Raw genomic sequence first — 21,473 nt, forward strand, 5'->3', positions numbered from 1 at the left:
TTTGGATCAAGATATTTAGATGTTTCTAAATGGCGACCTTCCCAATTTGGATGCCCAACCTGATGACTTCTGCCTACATGGAGACTTAATCCTAAAAAGATCCTTAAGGAAGAACTGCTGTTCTAGCTGTTCAAACTAAGAAAAGGATTTGGGGTTTTTTAGGTCTTTCGTTTGACATTTTCCAACAGAATAGAATAGAATAGAATAGAATAGAATAGAATAGAACAGAATAGAATAGAATAAGAACAAGAATAGAATAAGAACAAGAATAGAATAGAATCAGAACAGTAATAGAATAGAATAGAATAGAATAGAATAGAATAGAATAGAATAGAATAAGAACAAGAATAGAATAGAATAAGAACAAGAATAGAATAGAATAGAATAGAATAGAATAGAATAGAATAGAATAGAATAGAATAGAATAGAATAGAATAAGAACAAGAATAGAATAGAATAGAATAGAATAGAATAGAATAGAATAAGAACAAGAATAGAATAGAATAAGAACAAGAATAGAATAGAATAGAATAGAATAGAATAGAATAGAATAGAATAGAATAGAATAGAATAGAATAGAATAAGAACAAGAATAGAATAGAATAGAATAGAATAGAATAGAATAAGGAACAGACCCCTTTGCTTTTTTTTTCGCTCAGAGAAAAGTTTTAGAATTTATTTATTTTTTTGAAAATATTTTATTGTTTTTTTAGTTTTTAAGAAAAAGTACTCAGGACACACCGTGGTGTTTGGGTAATCAGACATTCCAAAGTAAAAACATAAATAAACAACTCAACTCAATACATTCACTGTCTCCTCTCTATTTCCCTCAAATAACATAATACGTTTAAAATATTCCATTTCTAAATTAAATTTCTATTACTAAACCTGTTTTAAAACTTTATCAGTTTACAATTACCAAAATCAAATTTCACTTTAACTCAACAAGTTATCAATTCAGGTATCCCTTCCAGATATATTCTAGTTCTTAATTTCTCTCATCCCTCCTTTTATCACCAATCTCATTTATTTCTTCTTCCATTACACAATAGCTATCTTAATTAAGAAATAATGTTAATTCACTTCAATTCATTACAGAAACTTCAAATTTCATCCAATTGGTTGTCATACCTTATCACATCTATGTTATTATACAAAAAATAATCATCTAAGTTAAAACACTCCATTAATTATTAAAACCATCCCAATCTTAAAAAATCAACATTTTTTTCAATTCCAATACATAATTTTCATCAAATAAATCTGTTATTTATTGATGCCTGCTTTCGCTTAAGAAAGAATAACCAACAATTACCTGGATTCCCCTGTCACGCCAAACCTTAACATGCTCTGGTTTTGTGTTGTGTGGGCACAGCAACGATTACTCAAATAATTCCCTTTATAGTTTTTCCAGTACTTTCATTATCATGTTATTGTCACACTTAAAGAGTCCAACAGAAGATAATTTTAGAAGTATATTACAGAGAGTATTTCAAGTATATAGAAAAAGAAAATGGAAAGAGTATACTATAAGGTAACCAGAACTATAGAAAGTTACAAACACTCCTAAGCTGATACTTTCTAGATAGGTTAAGACATTAACCCACCCACCCACCCCAAATACTCAACAAATATGACATTTTTAAGAATGCCAAATTGGTGGAAGTTCTCTACACTTTCAGTCTGAGGTCTTCTGACTCCTATCTCAATAACCTTGAGATCTTTTGTAGGTAAAGCACAATGTCGAAATCTGAATTATACAACTTTTCTTGACAGATGTTAAGTGATACATTTTCAAACGTTGTAAAAAAGAATAATCCTCTTCCATCAATCTTAGGGAGAAAAAGGCAGAAGGAAAACATTCTTTTCTCCCTGAAACAGTGGGAGGGGAAAGCTAGGGGCCATTAAAAATGCATCTTTCGACCACATGTCAACATAAGAAAAGTTGACATGGCGATAATATAGGAACTCCTGCCATAGCTGTTCAAGTGAGAAAAAGGTTCATTTTTATGTCTTTCATTCAGTATGTTCCCACTTAATTGGATAGAACTTACCCACATTTCCCCATGTGTTTCATATTTGACCAAGGAAAAAGTTTGCATACTTTTCAATTTCTTCAGTATCCTTTTTTTTTACCAATATGGATTTATGCCTATTCATATTCTCCTCTGGCCCAGGTTTCTTATCTTATTTATTTATTTATGAGACTTATATACCGCTTTTTAAGTGCAAGCACTCTCTAAGCGGTGTACACCAGTAAGCAATGTATATATATATATTTATATTGCCCCCAACAATCTGGGTCCTCATTTTACCTACCCCGGAAGGATGGAAGGCTGAGTCAACCTTGAGCCGGTGAGATCTGAACCGCTGACCTGCTGAACACAGTCAGCTAAAGTGGCCTGCAGTACTGCACTCTAACTGCTGCGCCACTTCGGTTTCCTATCTTACTAGGACGGAAACGTTTATCCAGATCAAGTCAAACTTTTCTGTATCACGTCCCTTTCTCTTCAAACTCACCTTCATAATTGAGTCAAACCCATATACCAGCTACTGTATTTATAGAGAGGACACCAAGAAAGGTGGAGACCACAAACTTCAGGAGGGGCAACCACCTTCATTTATTTACTTTGCAAATAAACGGAAAATGAAACTAAGAGTCCAATTTGGCCTTATAGGAAACCAGGCAATAAAACCAAATCACCTTTCATTGCTCTCCTTTAATCCGCTTGGAGATATTTGCTTAATCAATTTTGATTTTGGACATTTCCTCTTGTTCTCTCACTAAGTAGCGAGCTGAAGTAATCAAGAACAAGATGGGAAAAGAAAGAAAAGACAAACAAATATATTATCAAGGTTTCTCAAAATATATTACATTGGTTTTTTTGAACCTTACCAGTTCATGGAAACCTGCATCTTTTGGCGTCAAATACGGAAGGCAGCTCTCACCAATTTCATCCAGAAGTTTACGTTTCTAAAAAGACAAGAACAATTATTTGAGGGTGAGTAAGATTCAAACCTCTAGCAAAAGCTCTCCAGATTTCTTACAAAAAATTATGGAAACACAACAAACCCGCAGAACATTCAAAATGTGAAGGATTAAGAGAGCAAATATACAACAGAAGTAAAAGATTCTTCTTTCCCAATATCACCTAATTTGAGAGTAAATAGAAATGATGTGATTTAAGATACATACCTCTCACCAGTTTCAATAAATCTAATCTATTTGGGATCGGTTTAGTTCTATTCCAAGCAAAGATGGCTTGCAGTGAATATTTAAGCTACGATAAAACTCCCTTTATATCTAGGTGCAGCTCTATGACTTCCTGGACTATAGATGTGACTTTTGTCACTTCTTTTTTTCCCCCCTGAGAATATTTTTTTTTTCCAGATTTCAATTTGGTCTACAGTCTTTTTCCTATCCAAAGGACTCAGTTTTTTTTGGATCAGCCAAAGCAGTTAGGTGTTTTTCAACTCTGCTGATCTCTGCTCATTCTCTCAGAGGCAAGTTCTATTGTTCCAAAGGAGAACACTTCCAGAGAAGCTTATTTTAGGTGAGTCCCAGTGGAGTGTTGAGAGAGGAAGAGAAATAAACTGTTAATCAAAAGAAAGAATGAAAAATCAAGTTCAAATGGAAAGATGCAATGCATTTCTTCCCTGTTTACATCTCGGCTGCTCTATGTTCCTTGAGTGTCTTTATTTTCTGCATCATGTTACACGACTTAATGGGAGTTTAAAACTTCACTGCAGTGAGCTAAAAGGCATTTTCCAGGCTGAGTCCTTTGCCTGAAAATCTGACTGTGGCTTAATGTGATTTTTTTTCATAAGACCCGGCAGCTTTGACCGTCAAAGGGAGAGGGGAAAAAAAGCTACCATCCTTTTTATCCAAACCATGTAGCCTTTGCCTTCTCTGAATTGAGCATGTCGTACTCAAAGAAAGCTTATCTCGCACCGTTTTTATTCCAGCCAGACTGTCTTCACCAGCAGAATTCAATATAATAGTGGAATAAAACGGGAATGTGGGCAGGAACGGCGAATCCATACCGGAGAAGGCACGACTCAGTCATAAAAGCCTTAGACAAGGTTGACAAACTGCCCCAAGTCCAGGCTTATTTATTTGGTGAAGAAGAGTGACGGTTGGGATGAATTTATCGGTGGAAGGGGTAGAGGTAGAGGAAAGATGATAAGGGAGGGGAGGGGATAGAGAGAAGGAAGAAAGAAGGAAGTGATAGGGAAGGGAGGAGAGAAAAGGGGAGAGGAAGGGAGTGGAGAGGAGGGAAAGGGAGGAAAGGGAATGGAGGGGAGGGGAGGGGAGGGAAGTGGAAGTGGAAGGGAGGGGAGGGGAAGGAAGTGGAGTGAAGTGGAAGCAGAAGAGAATGGAAGGGAGCAGTGGGGAGGGAAGTGGAAGGGAGGGAGGGGAGAGAAAGGGAAGGAAGTGGAAGGGAAGGGAGGGAGGAGAGGAGGGAAAGGGAGGGGAGAGGAAGGGAAGGAAGTGGAAGGGAAGGCAGGGGAGAGGAAGGGAGTGGAGTGAAGTGGAAGCGGAAGAGAATGGAAGGGAGCAGTGGGGAGGGAAGTGGAAGGGAGGGAGGGGAGAGAAAGGGAAGGAAGTGGAAGGGAAGGGAGAGGGAGGAGAGGAGGGAAAGGGAGGGGAGAGGAAGGGAAGGAAGTGGAAGGGAAGGCAGGGGAGAGGAAGTGAGAAGAAGGGAGGAGAGGGAGGGGAAGGGAGGGGAGGGAAGTGGAAGGGAAGGAGGGGAGAGGAAGGGAAGGGAGTGGAAGGGAAGGGAGGGGAGAGGAAGGGAAGGTAAAGGAGTGGAAAAGAGGGGAGGGAAGTGGAAGAGAAGGGGAGGAAAGGGAGGGGAGAGGAAGGGAAAGGAAGAGAAGGGAAGGGAAAGGCTTCAGAAGGAGCTATTTTTATGTATGAACAATAAAAGAATATTGAGTTGCTAGAGTGAGGATATCGCATAAGTGCAGGATAGCAATATATCTTGACAATTTCTTTGTCAAATGTTAAGCTCTTGGCATTAAAATGCACTCTGCAGTGGGAGCAATACCAGCTCACATGTGATTGTCAGGTCTGACTAAGCGCGTGCTCTCCGGCTTGATGTGCAGACAAAATACACACACAGCTGGGTAGGCTAACACACAGCTCTTCTCATATGCAGGGAGCTGTCACACACGTGTCAAATACATCAAGCCACTTGCAGATTCCACCAAAATAAAATGGGAAAAAAGGGGGGTGTCTGGGGGAAAGGGAGCTTGTTTCACCAACCGGTTGGTTGATAACCGGTTGATGCACCGGCAATGCGCCTGGCTATGCACTGCGCTTGCAAAAATCCCAACGGATCAAGAGCTTTCTGGAACAGAAATTAATTCTCAGATAAAAATAAAAGGCGGTGCAGATTTTAAAAAGTACGTTTAATGGGGTAAAAAAGGGCCTTGTCCAAACAAAAACACTTTCAAATAACATTTGTGTTTCACCATTTTTTAAAAATCTGCCCTTCTCACTTTTTTCCCGTTTTTCTCTCTCTGTGTGTATATATATATAAAAGGTACTCTGTGGGTGGAAAATAAAAATAGAAAAGCCAACTGCTTCCAAGATTGCATGGTGCATTGCTGTGCTTGCAGTCGGGGCTGACATCCTTCAGGCCTTCTTCAAAGGGTGTGCAAGAAAGCAAAATAAGTTGTTTTAAACAAGGAACAAAACACTCCCAGTCAAAACTCAAAAATGAGGTGAGGATTCCGTGTTCCAATGAACCAAATGTTTGGTGTTCTGATCCCTAGGAAATACTATAATAAGAAATAACAGAATAATAGAGTTGGAAGGAACCTTGGAGGTCTTCTAGTCCAACCTCGTGCTCAGGCAGGAAATCCAATACCATTTCAGATAAATGGTGGTCCAATTTCTTCTTAAAAACCTCCAATAATGGAGCATCCACAACTCCTGGTGGCAAGTTGTTTCGCTGATTAATTGTTCTCACTGTTGGGAAATTTCTCTTCAGTTCGAGGTTGCTCCTCTCCTTGATTAGTTTCCATCCGTTGTTTCTTGTCCTCCCTTCTGGTGCTTTGGACAATAGCTTGACTCTCTCCTCTCTGTGGCAACCCCTGAGATATTGGAACACCGCTATCATGTCCCCCCTCGTCCTTCTTTTCATCAAACTAGACATCCCCAAGTCCTGCAACAATTCTTCATATGTTTTATCCTCCAGTCCCCTAATCATCTTTGCTGCTCTTCTCTGTACTCTTTCTAGAGTCTCAACAACTTTGTTATATCATGGCGACCAAAACTGGATGCAGTATTCCAAGTGTGGCCTTACCAAAGTATTATAAAAGTGAGCCTTTTACTCGTTTGTTCTTTTTAGCGGGGGAAAACAATGAGTTAAGAGGGAGGAAAGCAGGAGAGAAGATTAACAGTTCATCTTACTGCTACCAGCCACCCAACTTGCTGAAATAATTGCTAAAGGGATGATGTTTAAAAGAATGATGTCTCCAAATGGCCATACTACCTAGAGCAGTGATGGCGAACCTTTTAGAGACCGAGTGCCCAAACTGCAACCCAAAACCCACTTATGCATCGTCGGGTGCCAGGTGGGTGTGACCCATTGGGTGGGCGTGGCTGTAGTGGTAACGGCAAACTGGGTGGGACTAAAAAGTTCAATCAATCAATTCCAACTTTGCAAGATCTTTTTTTTTCCCGCAAGAAGTTGAAATTGACTGATTGATTGAACCTTTTTTTTTTTTTTTTGCACACAGTGGCGGAGGCCTAAAGCGAAAAGGTTTTATAAAACCCAGCTAAAGGCCTAGGACTGGGGCGATGGCACGTGTGCCCACAGAGAGGGCTCTAAGTGCCGCTTCTGGCACCCGTGCCATAGGTTCGCCACCACTGACCTAGAGAGTTGGAAGTCACAGTGCAACGTATCTGGAAGAAAGGTTTGAGAAAGTTTGAGATACATGGACCAAATGGATCTTTGATCTGGCGAAGATGAGATTTTACAGGTAATCCTCAACTTACAACTACAGTTGAGCCCGAAATTTATGTTGCTAAGTGAGACATTTATTAAGTTAGGTTTTTTATGACTTTTCTTGCCACAGTTGTTATGTGAATCACTGCCATTGTTAAGTTAGTAACCCAGTTGTTAAGGTCAAAAAAGGAAATCACACGACCCCAGGATACTGCAACCGCCATTAACGTGAGTCGGTTGCCAAGTGTCCAAATTTTGATGGCCTGATCCTGTGACCTTGGGGATGCTGCAGTGGTGTGAAAAACAGTCATAGGGCACTTTTTCCAGGGGTGTTGTAACTCTGAACGGTCACTAAAAGAACGTTTGTAAGTCGAGAACTCCCTTTGTTCTCATATTCTAGAAAGAGGTCTGTCGAGAATTCAATAAAAACAACGCAGCCCTCTGCAAATAAACTCAAATTACATTGCGAATATTGGCCTATCAAATGAAAATATGTATGAATCATTAGGTGTTGATTCACAGGCAACAAGAAATAAGTCCACATCAATGGGCAGTTTTAGAATGTCGCTTTTCCCCAGGAGGGCTTGCTTTGTGTTGAGAACCAAAAAAAATAAAATAAAAATCTATTTGCTTCACTCAGAAGCTAGAAATCCGGATGGCATCCAAGTGTTTCCTTTTCCTAACTGTCAAGACTATACAACACAGATGTTGCGTATCGCCCTGTCTGCTTGCCAGCATCCGAAATGGATGACTACCCTTCACCTGTGTCAACACACACTTAATTGAAAGCCAAATTTCAGGTTTTGTAAGGTTTCCCCCAAAGGGAACGGTGCGATAACTCACGCTGACTTCTCAAAAGCATTTACGAGAAAATAATGTGAAAATTTTATTCTTTGGGCAAAAGGCAGAAATTGTTTATTCTCAAGTACTCACAAAGCACGGTGACGGGGAATAAATATAGGGAGTTTACTCGCGATAAATATACCATCTGATTTAATGTTCGTGTAGGCCACTAGGATTTAAACTTCAGTTTTACTCAACATGGTTTGGCTGTTGTACTGCGTAGGATAGAGAGTGGCAGAACCTGTGGGAGGAGCTAAAAGAGGAATCAGTCTAGAATCCCTACATAGTCACAAGCAGATTGAGTCCAACCCTCCTCCCCTTGAATTTTGTGGACCCTGATCCAACTCCAAGCAGATGCTAACCTTCAGTTGAAAATATTCCTGTGCCTTGTAGCAATAAATCAGTTCAACTGAACTTCATGTATGGAGTTGATGTTTCATGCCTGACATACTGGAATTGGGTATGTCTAGTTTAATGAAGAGAAAGACTGGGGGTGACATGATAGCAGTGTTCCAATATCTCAGGGGTTGCCCCAAAGAAGAGGGGCAATTCAAGCTATTCTCCAACGAGCCTGAAGGCAGGACAAGAACAAATGGATGGAAAGTAATCAAGGAGAGAAGCAACCTAGAACGAAGGAGAAACTACCTGACAGTTAGAACAATTAACCAGTGGAATAACCTGTCTGCAGAAATTATGAATGCTCCAAAACTGGAAGTTTTTAAGAAGAGACTGGACAGCCATTTGCCTGAAATGGTATAAGGTTTCCTACCTGAGGAGGGGGTTGAACTAGATGACCTCCAACTTTATTATTATTATTATACTGTGGTTATAATTGCCCAACCTCCCAATGTTTATCTGCCCTGCTGACCTGGGAATTCCCATGCTTTTTTCCCTACTGATGCTCCTGAAACCATAGTTGCAGAAAAAGGGGAGAAGTAGGGGAGAGGGACACTTTCATTGGCCATCCTTTTGTGATGGGAAAACTAACAACTTTGGAAATTGTCCTGCCAGGAGCTTTGAAGCCCACCAGATTGGCTTAGAGTAGACTATTTTACAAGTCTGCTTAGCAGCTTTTCAAGGATTCAGAATGAGGTGTCTCTCATGTCGACTAAGAGACAGGAGTATCTTCTGCATGTGATGGATATAGTCTACATCTAAGGGCTGATGATGAACGCGCTATACAAATCATACTTTTTCAGAGTCTTTGAAACAAATAAAAGTTACGCTAGATCAGGACTGGGTATCTTTTAATGGTCCAAAACCTGAACGGGTACAGCGATGCTACAAGATGGAAGGAATCAATCCGTGCATAAGAGGGCAATTTGAGGTTTCCATGTTTTCCTGGACTGGAAAATTCTTTGTGCAGTAACACACTGAGAGGTGTTATGCCTATTTTAGCACTTCCTCTATAGTCCTCCTGCATTTCCCACCTTAAAATTACAGAAACTCTTGACATCAATTTCCAGCAAGTCTTTCTGGATACTAGAAATGTGAGTGGACGTTATAAAAAATATATGACTGGACACGACCCTCCTTTAGAATTATGTCTGCAATCAAAAAATGCAGTATTAAATTTGCAGAAACATCTAGTAAATCTCACGCCGTAACTGTTTATATCTGCCTGTCTTTTACACATCCCCAATTACCGGTGACAGAAGAAATTGTGGCAGACGCAAATTTGGCTAGCACAACTGGGGTTGTGTGAAATAAATCGTCAATTAGTCAGATGACTGATAAGTGACTAAAGCAATACAGTAATGCTAACAGAGGAGAATATTTGTAGTTCAGGGTTGAAAAGTGGGGTCCTTAGCGCTCTCTGAGCTTGGCTGTTGATTGGAAATGTTTCATTACCAAATTAAGTAATGTCGTCTGACTGATGATGTTGTCTAGTTTGGTAATGAAACGTCTGCAAGAATACAGCCAAGCTCAAAGAGCACCACCTCATCAGACCTTCTAAGAGTAATTCCGTAGACCATCTGTGGTTTGCAAGAGTACCTAATATACCGCTTATTTTCAGATTAACAGATGAAGCATAGTCACAAGACCAAAATGTTGAGCATCCTTTTCTGCTTATCTGCAATTTTTGCAAAGCAACCTACAGGTGTACTGCTAACAAACGACATCCTCCACAGTTGATTTAAAGGGTGAAGTGTCTCAGGAATTTCAGTGAATACAAAGAAAAGTGTAGTTTTGCAAGCAAACACTGTATTCACATTTTATTTATCTTCACACCAAAGAGTTCTCCAAAGATAATAAGCTTCACAACTCTGCGGTGATGTCTTTTTTTTTGGGCACAGATTACTATAATGAACTTCAAATGTAATTTTGTCAGGTTGGGATTGATAATATTGCCTTCTGTGTACTTTGGGTCTTCCTAGTTGATCCGTTCAGTTCTCTAACTATTGAAATATACTTGTGCTGGCTTGTCTGATAGAAAGTCAACCAGGCTTAATAATATAAGAACTATTCGACATATTGAAATTCATCCAAGCTTGCAGGCTAAATCCATTACTGATTAACTTTTCTTGAATTGGTCTATAAATACCACTAAATTGTTTGGAGCACAAACTTCTCAAGAAGATAGATGGAAAGGAAATTTCTCCACTGAGCAGAAGGCTGGAGTCAAGAAGCCCATCTAACTCTACAAACGTGGTTCCTACAATTTTAAGGGTTTTGAGGTTTTTTTCTTCAGATGGTCTTCTCATCCCCTTACCCAAGAAAGAGGCTTACATGGGATCAAAGCATTGAGAAAGTAACAGAACTATTTTCAGCATACATGATCCAACCTTACAAAACCTAACTGCACCAATAATTATCAGATGCTTCATTTTGACCATTCGGTTTCCCTCCTTGCAATTCTTACTCCGATGCTTCACCCTTCATCCAAGTGGAAAGTCGTCTGCATTTGTGATGGATCATCCAAAAATATTTGTCAACTCTACTAACATGTTGGTATGTCTGGCACATGGGTGACAATATTGAACCTTTGGAGTTAAAACCCTGAATTCTTGGCGGCATCACTTGCATTGATCTTGTATTAAAACGGAAAAACAAATCTCCTTAAGAACGTCCCCAAAGTTCACTTGGATTCCATAAAGAAAATGTTATAAATTCTTTACAGTTTTTAAAAGCCTCCTCTTCGTCCCAGGGTGCCATTTTTACAAAGTCGCCTTTGAGAATTGTTCAGAAGACTGCACAGTAGTCTAAGAATAGGTGCTAAGTGCAATTGCCTCTGTCCACACCATTGGCTAAAGAGAAGATCAATAAGCAGCCAGAGCATTAAATTCCACATATACTGACTGTCAGGCCCATTATATAGTACTTGAACAACTTCATCGTTACAAAATGGCTGCTTCCTGCTACGTTTTTCACCTCTCACCAACCTGAAGTCCAATGTGAATTCACCTCAGTTATCTCATTCATCATGGATTAGATCCAAGAATGCCTAACTCCATTTGAATAATTACATAGTATGAGTTTTCTTTTTCAGGAGAAAAGAAGCATGTATTATCCCTTGCTTTCTTTCTTTATGCTAAGACTCTCTTATCTATTTTCTATCCCTAAGACTGCAAATCAACACTGTAATGGTTCACTAAGATACTATCTTTAGGGTTTTGTTTACATCAAGCTGTCTACTGCATCTGCATCTGAAGTCCTTGGAAAGATCAACAATGCCTCTTTCTTTCTTTCTTTCTTTCTTTCTTTCTTTCTTTCTTTCTTTCTTTCTTTCTTTCTTTCTTTCTTTCTTCTCTCTCTCTCTCTCTCTCTCTCTCTCTCTCTTTCTTTTCTTTCTTTTTCCTGTAAGTGAGGCTCTCTACGTATTCATTTTAACAAAGGTATGAACTGACACAGATTCTCTGATGGAAAAATACGATTTTATATCACTTTTGAATCTCTTTTGAGTTTAAACAACTGTCAAAGAGCTTGATGGTAATATAGAGATCAAACGAGAAGACAATATTTTTGAGTAAGTAGGTATATCTGGAATTTGGAGACCATGCAAGCCATTCACAAAATATCTATTTACTACAAGCCCAACTGGTTCAATTGCTTCTTGACTCTGACTGCCTACATCCAAAGAAATCCAGCATTTTTCTTTCCAAAGAATGCCTTTAGAAACTACCTGAGGCTTGGAGACATTCTCGTCAAGTAACTTGAGACTAAAGACTGTGACCCGGAAGCATGTCAAACTGCTACTTATGTTAATTAATAACAATTAACAAGAAAATTTGGACAGGTAATCTAGCAGCCACAAAAGGTTCAACCTTCTCCCATCCTTACCACTTTCTACAGAGGGACGATCGAGAGCGTCCTGTCAAACAGCATCACAGTCTGGTTTGGAAGCATCACTGCTTCAGATAGGAAGGCGGTGCAGAGAGTGGTGAGGACAGCAGAAAAGATCATTGGAAGTTCCCTCCCTCCCATCCAGGACATAGCACAGAAGTGTTGCTTGAGCAGGGTCCGTAAGATTATCTGGGACACGACACATCCTCTTCATGACCTGTTTTGCTTGCTACCTTCTGGGAGGAGGGGAATTCGTGGTATCCGCAGCAGAACATCCAGATTCAGCCATAGTTTCATTCCATACAGCATTAACCTTGTGAACTCTCAAGCTTCCTCCTTCCGTTATGCATTCAAGATGGACAGCGATTAACATTTTTATTTGTTATGTATATGTAGGGGTGTGGGCCTATACATATGTTGTATATAGTATGTTTAGGTGTGTGCCATGTATGTGTTTCACTTTGAGAGCGGGCAACTAAATTTCATTTTTGATGTGTGCCATTGTGCCCACAGTAAAAAAAATGACAATAAAGATTATCTTATCTATTTTATCTTATTCATAGGGGAAGAAGCAGGATGCTTCACAATATCTTAGAAAGATCTGTCCCTTTTCTAGGAAGTCAAAATGGAAGTCACCAAGAGGGATACAACCAGCTGAACAATGATTTGTTTCTATGTATGTAGGAATGGGAACTAAAAGCTTTAACTGCTTCAATTTTAATTATTTACCAGATGCTAAGAAGGAATTAATTAATTCAGCAACACTTCTGAACTTTGGAAGTGGAGCAAAGTTAAAGACCGCTCCAAGATTGTAATAAGACGCAAACTGCTACTGTGCTTCTTGTATCTGCTAAATATTATTTTGAAGGTCAACCTTAACAATCCAGGAGCTAGCCAACATTGAACGAGATCTCAACAATTTTTAACTTTGGCTCAGTGGAAAACCATATCATTTACTTCCAGGCAATTCCAGGTCAACCTATTGGAACACCTGGATGGCCTGACAGCATAAAGCAGAACTGAGGTAACTTATGAAGACCAAGAGATATATTGAATTGTTTTATTGAGAAGGTTATAATGGCCATAGCAAGCAAGACAATGAAGCAGTGTAGTTCAGTGGTTATGGAGTTCGACTAAAACCATGAAGACTAAAACTGAAGTCCAACAATAACCTCACAAGCTCACAGGCTGAGTTGGGGGTCACTCTTCCTTCTCCATGTAACTCACCAGGAGATAAAAGTGGAACAGGAATAACCGATTAAAAAAATAAAATAAAACCAGGAGCATCCACAGCTGTGGGTCAAAAAAAATAATAATAATCAAGGGGTGCGTGATTGCACAAAGCCCACACCCTTTCTTACATGCATAACACACTGTAGGGTGAAATTGCAAAAAAAGAGAACACTGATTAAATTCTTGCAGTTCAACTACAGTTCAGGAAGTCTTTTTCTTCTGGTATGTTGCATCCTCAAAGATGCTCTGGTGAAGGGAAGCACCACTGGGGTTGCTTGTCACAGTCTTCACATCACCAATACCTAACATACACATTAAAAATGGGGCTAATAGCAATAGCACTATAGCACTTAGACTTTGATACCGCTTCACAGTGCTTTACAGCCCTCTCTAAGCGTTTTACAAGTCAGCATGTTGCCCCCAATCTGGGTCTTCATTTTACCGACCTCGGAAGGACGGAAGGCTGAGTCAACCTTGAGCCGGTCAGGATCGAACTCCTGGCAGTGGACAGAGTTTGTCTGCAATACTGCATTCGAACCATTGTGCCTGCTGTGTTGGTTTTTATTTATTTATTTATTTTTATTTGCAGGCACCAATCCTGCACATGGTTTAGGCCAGTTTTTTTGTTTTTTTTTTAATTTCATGTTCCTTTGGTGCAGAGGAGAACATTGACATAAAAAGTGGTAATCCTACTTGTCAGGCTGCATTAAACACGAACAATACATGGAGTTACTTCTGGGTATTTTCTTCATTGTTGTTTGCCTGAAGCCAGAATCTTAAGCAATAACTATACCTGCAATATTTGCAGTGTTCTTGTTTTATGGAGCCTGACAATAACTGCAATAACTAGAGCTACTGTACATTCTGTGAATTGCGAGGCAGGATCTGACTTTGCCCTCTTCCTGCCTAGCAGACATTCCAAGCTTTGCCATCTCTTTGCCCTCCAAAAAGCAGCCCCTCCCTCCTGGGAATCCAGACTACATTCCACCACAACTTTAGATTTCTCACATATATTTTCTGTGTTTCATCCTCATCGCCACTTGCTGAGATGGGTGACTGTACAAACTGATCACATAAAATAAAAATGAAACGGCGAGGAAACTAGAAGAGAGGTCCTTCAGGACAGAGTGGAAAACTCAGAAACTGCAGACTGTATTATAAATTACAGCGCAAAAGAAGACAAGACATTTGCACATAGACACATACATGCCCCTTTGGCCATTTCATTATGAAGTAAGTGCCAGAACATCACATTCCACTCAAGTAAATTTCCTTAAAATAAATTCTCATCAAATTAAATGAGAACCGGCGGGGGGAGGGGGGGAGCCAAATTCTCTGTGTAACTCAGAACATACTTCTGTAATAATAGTCAGCCTACCAAATCCTTCTCCAGTTTTAATTTTTAATATCCAGTCTGTATGAGATCGAAACAATCTGTAAAATGCAAAGGGGAGGGAATTTATTCATGAATTAAATAAAATGGGGGTTGGATAAAACGCTAGGACCACAAAGCGATCAGTTCTGTAAGCCATACAAAATTGAAGAATTATGTTTGGAGAACTTCAAAATCATAGTACTTTTTGGTATCCAAGATGACAGAAAGGGAGGTAGAAAGTTAACCTTCCTACAAATAAATATGCTAAACCCTAAATAATTCCCCTCTCTGGGGCATTGGATATAAAAGTAAACTAATTGTAAGTGAAAACTGCAACAGAATCTTAACAGTTTTCTCCATTTCTTAAACTATTTGTAGAGTCTACTTTTCTCATCCTTATTTATTTTCTCTTCTTTCCACCCAAAGCTGAAAAATTAACTACCCCACATTTGGACATCTTCCCCCCCATCCTTCTGCACAAAAACCCAAACTTACTTTGCATTAGACTTTGAAAAACTCTAAGAAGAGGTTAATGTGCACCTGCTTGAAAACAATTGCGTGGAAACTAACAGTGTCATACAGGCCTTGGGTTCCGACCCCCTTCACATTGTTTACAGAATGCACAATCCGTCACGTACAAAAACATTGGTGGAAAAAAAAAAGTGAGGTGGTGTGAAGTTAGTGAGAAATTCTGCTAATTATTACACCAAATAAGCACAGTTAACAGCCAGAGCTGTGAGAGGACCATGTTTAGGGGTATTAAATGACAGCCTTGGGTGGAGATGAATATATTAATCTATGCCCTTTAACAATAAAACGGTATCCCTGACAGCTAAAGACCTGGAGTCTTGTGGAAGAGGGCTAAAGAATTTGCTTTATAAAGCAAAGTTTCAATGCCACCTAGCGACCTGCACAGAAAATTCAACCTCTACACCAAAAGGCCAGTTTAGGCAAGAGCACACATACAATCAAGGATGGAACCACAAACCACCGACGCTGTCATGGACACAACATGGAGAAAGGTGGAGTAAAACACGAGACTTGGTTTTTCCTCTCTGACTTGAGGTGATAGGAATATTCAAGATAGCTTTTGCCCAACACATTCTAGTGCAGAGGTCTACCTTGTAGAACAGGGATCCCCAACCCCCAGTCTGTGGACCGGTACCGGTCCGCGGCATGCCAGTAACTAGTCCACACAAACAAGCAAAGCCCCCTCCGCGGGATGCAGGCAACACACAAAACCACGCCCCCTCCGGTCCACGGAAAAACCTCTCTCCACGGAACCAGTCCCTGGTGCCCAAAAGGTTGGGGACCTCTGTTGTAGAAGACATGCTAAAACTTCTAGGAAACTCTAGAAGTCAATGTATCTAGAAAATCAACAAGATTGTGGTAGGGTGATTTACAGAACTGATCCTGAATTTCACAAGAGATGAAACAAGCAATCAAGGAACCTTCTAAGTTTCGGACTCCAGCGGTTCTCAGCTCCAACGAACATGGCCAAGGTCCAAATCTACAAATTTACTATGACATACAAGAATGTACACTCAATGGTGTCGCACCTATGATTCAAGTCTCGTAATGACCTATGCTCCACAGCTTGTAGTACTAATTAAGATTTAACTTGAATTACCACATCTACACCCCAAGTTGCCCTGAGATAAAATCACAAAGTGCCAGATGTAGATGAGATTATGAGACTGAACAGGGAAACATGGCTTTGTCTGTTTGTGTCTCCAAAACATCATGCCTGAGAAATTAACCCAACAATTAGATAATAGACTTTTCAAAGCATAATGATAGCTTAGATTAGACAGCAGAAATTACTATTAAAAGGTCAATGTATTTTCTTTGTGTTTTGCCCAGTTCAAAGCAATCTCCCGATAAAAGTCAGCATTTGTTATAGACATCAAACCCACAACCAAGTTCTAGAACAGATTTTATATAGATAAAATCATATACCTCTGATTTTTCTCTTTTATCGACAAAAGCACATTAAGCAATAAAAATGTCATTTTGTTTCAGTACTAACAACCTTTTACTTGTTCAACATGTGAGGACATTAAATTCAATCAGCTTTATTACACAAAAGCAAACGTTACACTTTAAAAATAACAATAAAATTACCTATTCAGATTTCATGTTTCTTCGGGTATCAGTTTTCTATAAATCATCATTCTCACATGGTTTATAGAATTCATTTCCCCATATTTTATTCTCTGTTCGGATTAACTATAAAAATAGCTTTTTATGATGCATTTTCAATCCATATTGTGGTTTCCAATAGTCTGAAAAAGGATTTCGGGGCAATATTGACAATAAGGTCAGACTGAGGCAAACTTATTAATATTACCAAAAATGCTTTAACAGGCATCGTATTAATTTTGGTACCAAAAATGACAAGGTCTCCCATTAAAACCATTCCATTCCAAAACTCCTGTGAATACTAAGACGGCACCAGTTCAAATATCCAGGAAAAGCACTCATTCCATATTAGACTTCAGAGAACTGTTCTTTTCCAAGTTAGTTGTATAAGATGTGCTTGTGCAAAAGTTTCTCATTACAGGTAGTCCCACCACAACGGAGTCCCAAATTCCTGTTGCTAAGCGAGACGGTTGTTAAATGACCTTTCTTACCACAGTGACGTGATAGCAGCCTTCCGATATCTCAGGGGCTGCCCCAAAGAAGAGGGAGTCAAGCTATTCTCCAAAGCACCTGAAGGCAGGACAAGAAGCAACGGATGGAAACTGATCAAGGAGAGAAGCAATCTAGAACTAAGGAGAAACTTCCTGACAGTTAGAACAATTAACCAGTGGAACAACCTGCCTCCAGAAGTTGTGGGTGCTCCAACCCTGGGAGATTTTAAGAAGAGACTGGACAGCCATTTGTCTGAAATGGTATAGGGTTTCCTGCCTGAGGGTTGGACTAGATGACCTACGTCCCTTCTAACTTCTACTTCTTCTTCTTCTTTTTCCTCCTCCTCCTCTTCTTCTTCTTCTTCTTCTTCTTCTTCTTCTTCTTCTTCTTCTTCTTCTTCTTCTTCTTCTTTTTCTTCTTCTTCTTCTTCTTCTTCTTATTATTATATTAGTTAAGTGAATCGCTGCAGTTGTTAAATGAACTATGGTAAGTTGAGGATGACCTCTACAAATAAACATAGGAAGTAGAATTTGCTCAAAGTAACAAAGCCATCGGTCGGTCTTTCTCCTGCTAGAACAGGGGTCTCCAAACTTGGCAACTTTAAGACTTGTGGACTTCAGCTCTCAGAATTCCTCAGCCAAGGTGGCTGAGGAATTCTGTGAGCTGAAGTCCACAAGTCTTAAAGTTGCCACGGTTGGGGACCTCTGCGCTAGAAATAGCATCTACTGGGGTGGAAATTTGTGACCTTACAGAACAGCACATCTCCAAGGAGGATGCATCTCCACAGCAAGTTGGCATGGGGAAGGTCCAGAAGGACTTCAGCTTTTTCAACCAGTCAGTACCCATCCCGTTCACCAAATACCACGAGACTGCTCAATCCTTAACAAGATCTCATTTCCATTGCATTATTTTGCCCCTTCCGACAGTTGCATACGATTCATTTTACGAAAGTCAATGCATCAAGGCCACGATAACTTTCCAAGGAAGGCTTCAACCCTTAAATTCCTCCTGATTTTACACACACACACACACACATACACACACACACACACACACAAACACTTTTTCTCATTTTGGGGCCAGGCGTTAACATTTCTGCTTATTTTTATGAAGAGGGGTCCTAATTTAACCATTTCTCTATTTATAGTTAAAATAGATGGTATCAATATTTATGTGTTTGAGTCTACGGTATATTCAGTCGTAGATTGATGGCGTTGAATAACATGGTTTCAACGATTGACTTATCTGTCTCCATCTTCAAGCGTTCCTGAATATCAAAAGGGGTTTCCTTTTCTGAGCCGTTCCTTCTTCTAATGCCTACTGGTCTCCTCGTTATCGGAGGAAGAAAAATCTCAAAGAACGAGCCAACTGCGCTGCCATCTGAGCGCTGTTCAACTTAACAATAAGCACACCAACAACTCCTGTCAAGAACTTGCTCAGCATGTAAATATTTAATGTTAATACCGTCCTCCACTCAGCGCTCATATTGTCTGATCAAGCATCTCTCTCTCTCGGCCTCTTAGATGCACCAGAGGATGGAACACATTTTTCCAGTCGCACAAACCCTAGCATTCTCTCTTACGTTCTTTGGAAGTTCAATAATTTATGAAAGGCTGTGCATTCCCTGCAATGCCATAATTGCAGACAGCAGGAAACTGTCCAACAGGTCTTGTTGATGAAAGAAAAGATAATGCTTCGAAGGACAATGAGGTGCCGTGCCACAGAAATGGCCATCTTTATAGCAAATTTGGCACAGATTCATTTGGAATGTCAAGGCAGCAGTTTGCTTTTCTGTCAAGAAGTTCAGAGTACTTAAAACCATTTTTGATGTTGTAGCAATCTTGAGTACTTTACTACTACTGTCGGAATCCTTATTTCCTTAGAACATGTTTGGAGATCAGAGGAGGAGGAGGAGGAGGAGGAGGAGGAGGAGGAGGAGGAGGAGGAGGAGGAGGAGGAGGAGGAGGAGGAGGAGGAGAAGAAGAAGAAGAAGAAGAAGAAGAAGAAGAAGAAGAAGAAGAAGAAGAAGAAGAAGAAGAAGAAGAAGAAGAAGAAGAAGAAGAAGTAGAAGAAGAAGAAGAAGAAGAAGAAGAAGAAGAAGAAGAAGAAGAAGAAGAAGAAGAAGAAGAAGAAGAAGAAGAAGAAGAAGAAGAAGAAGACTATTCAGTCATGTCCAATTCTTGGAGATTTTATGGGCCAGGTCTCTCCACATCTTCCGATATTGTATTACTTCTAAAGAAAGATGTTACGAGGGAGGAACTTATTTAAAATCCAATTTTAATCATAAACCTCATTGCATTAGCATATGAACCTCTGAAAAATTTGGGATCACTATTATTTCCATATAAAATAATGATCAATTAGAGTAGAAGATCTTTCTTTAAGAGTATGTCTTTCTCTTAAACCATCTCAAACAATACAGAAGAGTCAGTCAACTCCACCTCTTCACAATTCTCCCAATGACCAAACTAATGTTTTCAGAAAACCCACAAGTAGAATGTAGACTGTGGATCGGGGCCGTGTAACCGTGGCAACTTTAAGACCTGTGGACTTCAACTCTCAGAATTCTCCAACCAGCCATGTTGGCTGGGGAATTCTGGGAATTGGAGAACACATGTCTTAATGTTGCCAAGGTTGGATACCCCTGGGCTGAAGCATTCTGGTTGTTGAAGACCCCAGGTCTTAAAGCTGCTAAGGTCGGACACCCCTGCTGTAGACCTTTACAACTATTACCTCCAAAAAGTTCCATTTAGTCCCCATTATTAATATTCACTGCTAAAGGCCTTCTTCCTGGCTTTCCCCAATCCTTTGTCCAAGCCAACAAAGAAAATGCCATTAGGCAAAGTCTACAGTTGGCTGAAGTGTTAACGTCACAGCTTGAACAATGTCTACGTCCTTGGCAGCTCTCAAATCTGCTATGAACAATCCATCCTTCTGTGCTTTTCAAATTGCTACATCTTGCAGGGAGATGTTTTATTAGCCATCTCCCACCCATCCCCGTGTAAGATTACCTACACGTACATACTCATCACAGACATCCCTCATTGAGCACTAACCTTTCATCGCCAACCTGGCAATACTAAACATAAATTACGTTTTGTGGTAGCCCAAAGGTGACAGAGAGGAGAGAACTATAAACAAGGAATAACACAAAGGCCATTTGGGTCTATTAATCTTGTGTATTGTATAGTCACTGGGCTGCAAAGAATTACTTCCTCCAGCCGATCTGATACACGGCAGACAATAAAGGTAGGTCAGGAAAGATCCATCTCCTGCTTGTTTTGCATCTCAGTGTCTCAAAGACCGTGTCTGGATATTTTGGAGCGTGATACTTCTCCCCCCCACACACACTGAAATTAAGAGATGCCAAAATATATCTCGGACCATAATCTTGTCTTGACGCACAGTGGTAGAATTGCTCATTCGCTAAGTTATGACTAACTTGACCATAGCACCTTGACCATAGCATGCCAGACGGCCATCCTCCACTGTCTCCCGGAGTTTGGCCAAATCCATTTTCATTGCACCAATGACGCTATCTAACTATCTCATCCTCTTGCCGTCCCCTTCACCTTTTGTTCTTCATATATTTTAGCCTCCAGTCCCCTAATCATCATTGTTGCTCTTCTTTGCGCTCTTTTCTGGAATCCCAACATCTTTTTTTTAAATATCGTGGCAACCAAAACAGGATGCCATTTAGCCTAAACATGTCTCCACCTCTGCGATATACATACACACATCATTTAAACTAAACGTCCTTATGGAAACTGCAGCCCAGGACAAACGGACGCTTGAAACAACCCAAGACTTTCCTAAGCTATTCAAACACCTTGGGAAATTCACAGCTATCCTGTGATGACAACACAATTTGATGAACCTCAAACAGCAGGTAACAAAAGTGGGAAAGTAACTGTCTCCCAACGCTTTCCATTTTCTTTCCGTGCCTTGAAGATCCATTATGGAGAAGACGCTCTGCTGAGTATATATGTAAGGAAACACCTGTCACAATCCAGGATGCAAATTTAGTTATTTCAAATTAAAATATTCCATTTTTGTCTCAAGGTCCTTCAAAAAAAAAAATTAAAAAAAAATAAATAAATTGCACCGGTAAACAAGCACTACAATGCAATCAGGTGTCAGCGATT

General features: G+C 39.9%; 1 protein-coding gene across 7 annotated transcripts in view; it reads right to left on the minus strand.

Moving 5' to 3' along the window:
* Window positions 1-21,473, minus strand: part of FTO (FTO alpha-ketoglutarate dependent dioxygenase) — a 211,034-nt gene that overhangs the window by 175,793 nt on the left and 13,768 nt on the right. For all 7 annotated transcript variants that reach the window (XM_039352395.1, XM_039352394.1, XM_039352391.1 and 4 more), the window contains exon 2: window positions 2,897-2,974. In XM_039352395.1, the coding sequence (XP_039208329.1) occupies window positions 2,897-2,974 (78 nt within the window). The remainder of the gene's footprint in view (window positions 1-2,896; window positions 2,975-21,473) is intronic.

Source organism: Crotalus tigris, unplaced genomic scaffold (assembly GCF_016545835.1).
Source record: "Crotalus tigris isolate CLP2741 ecotype Arizona unplaced genomic scaffold, ASM1654583v1 scf7180000018432.44079421565:4894166, whole genome shotgun sequence".
Lineage (NCBI taxonomy): Eukaryota > Metazoa > Chordata > Lepidosauria > Squamata > Viperidae > Crotalus > Crotalus tigris.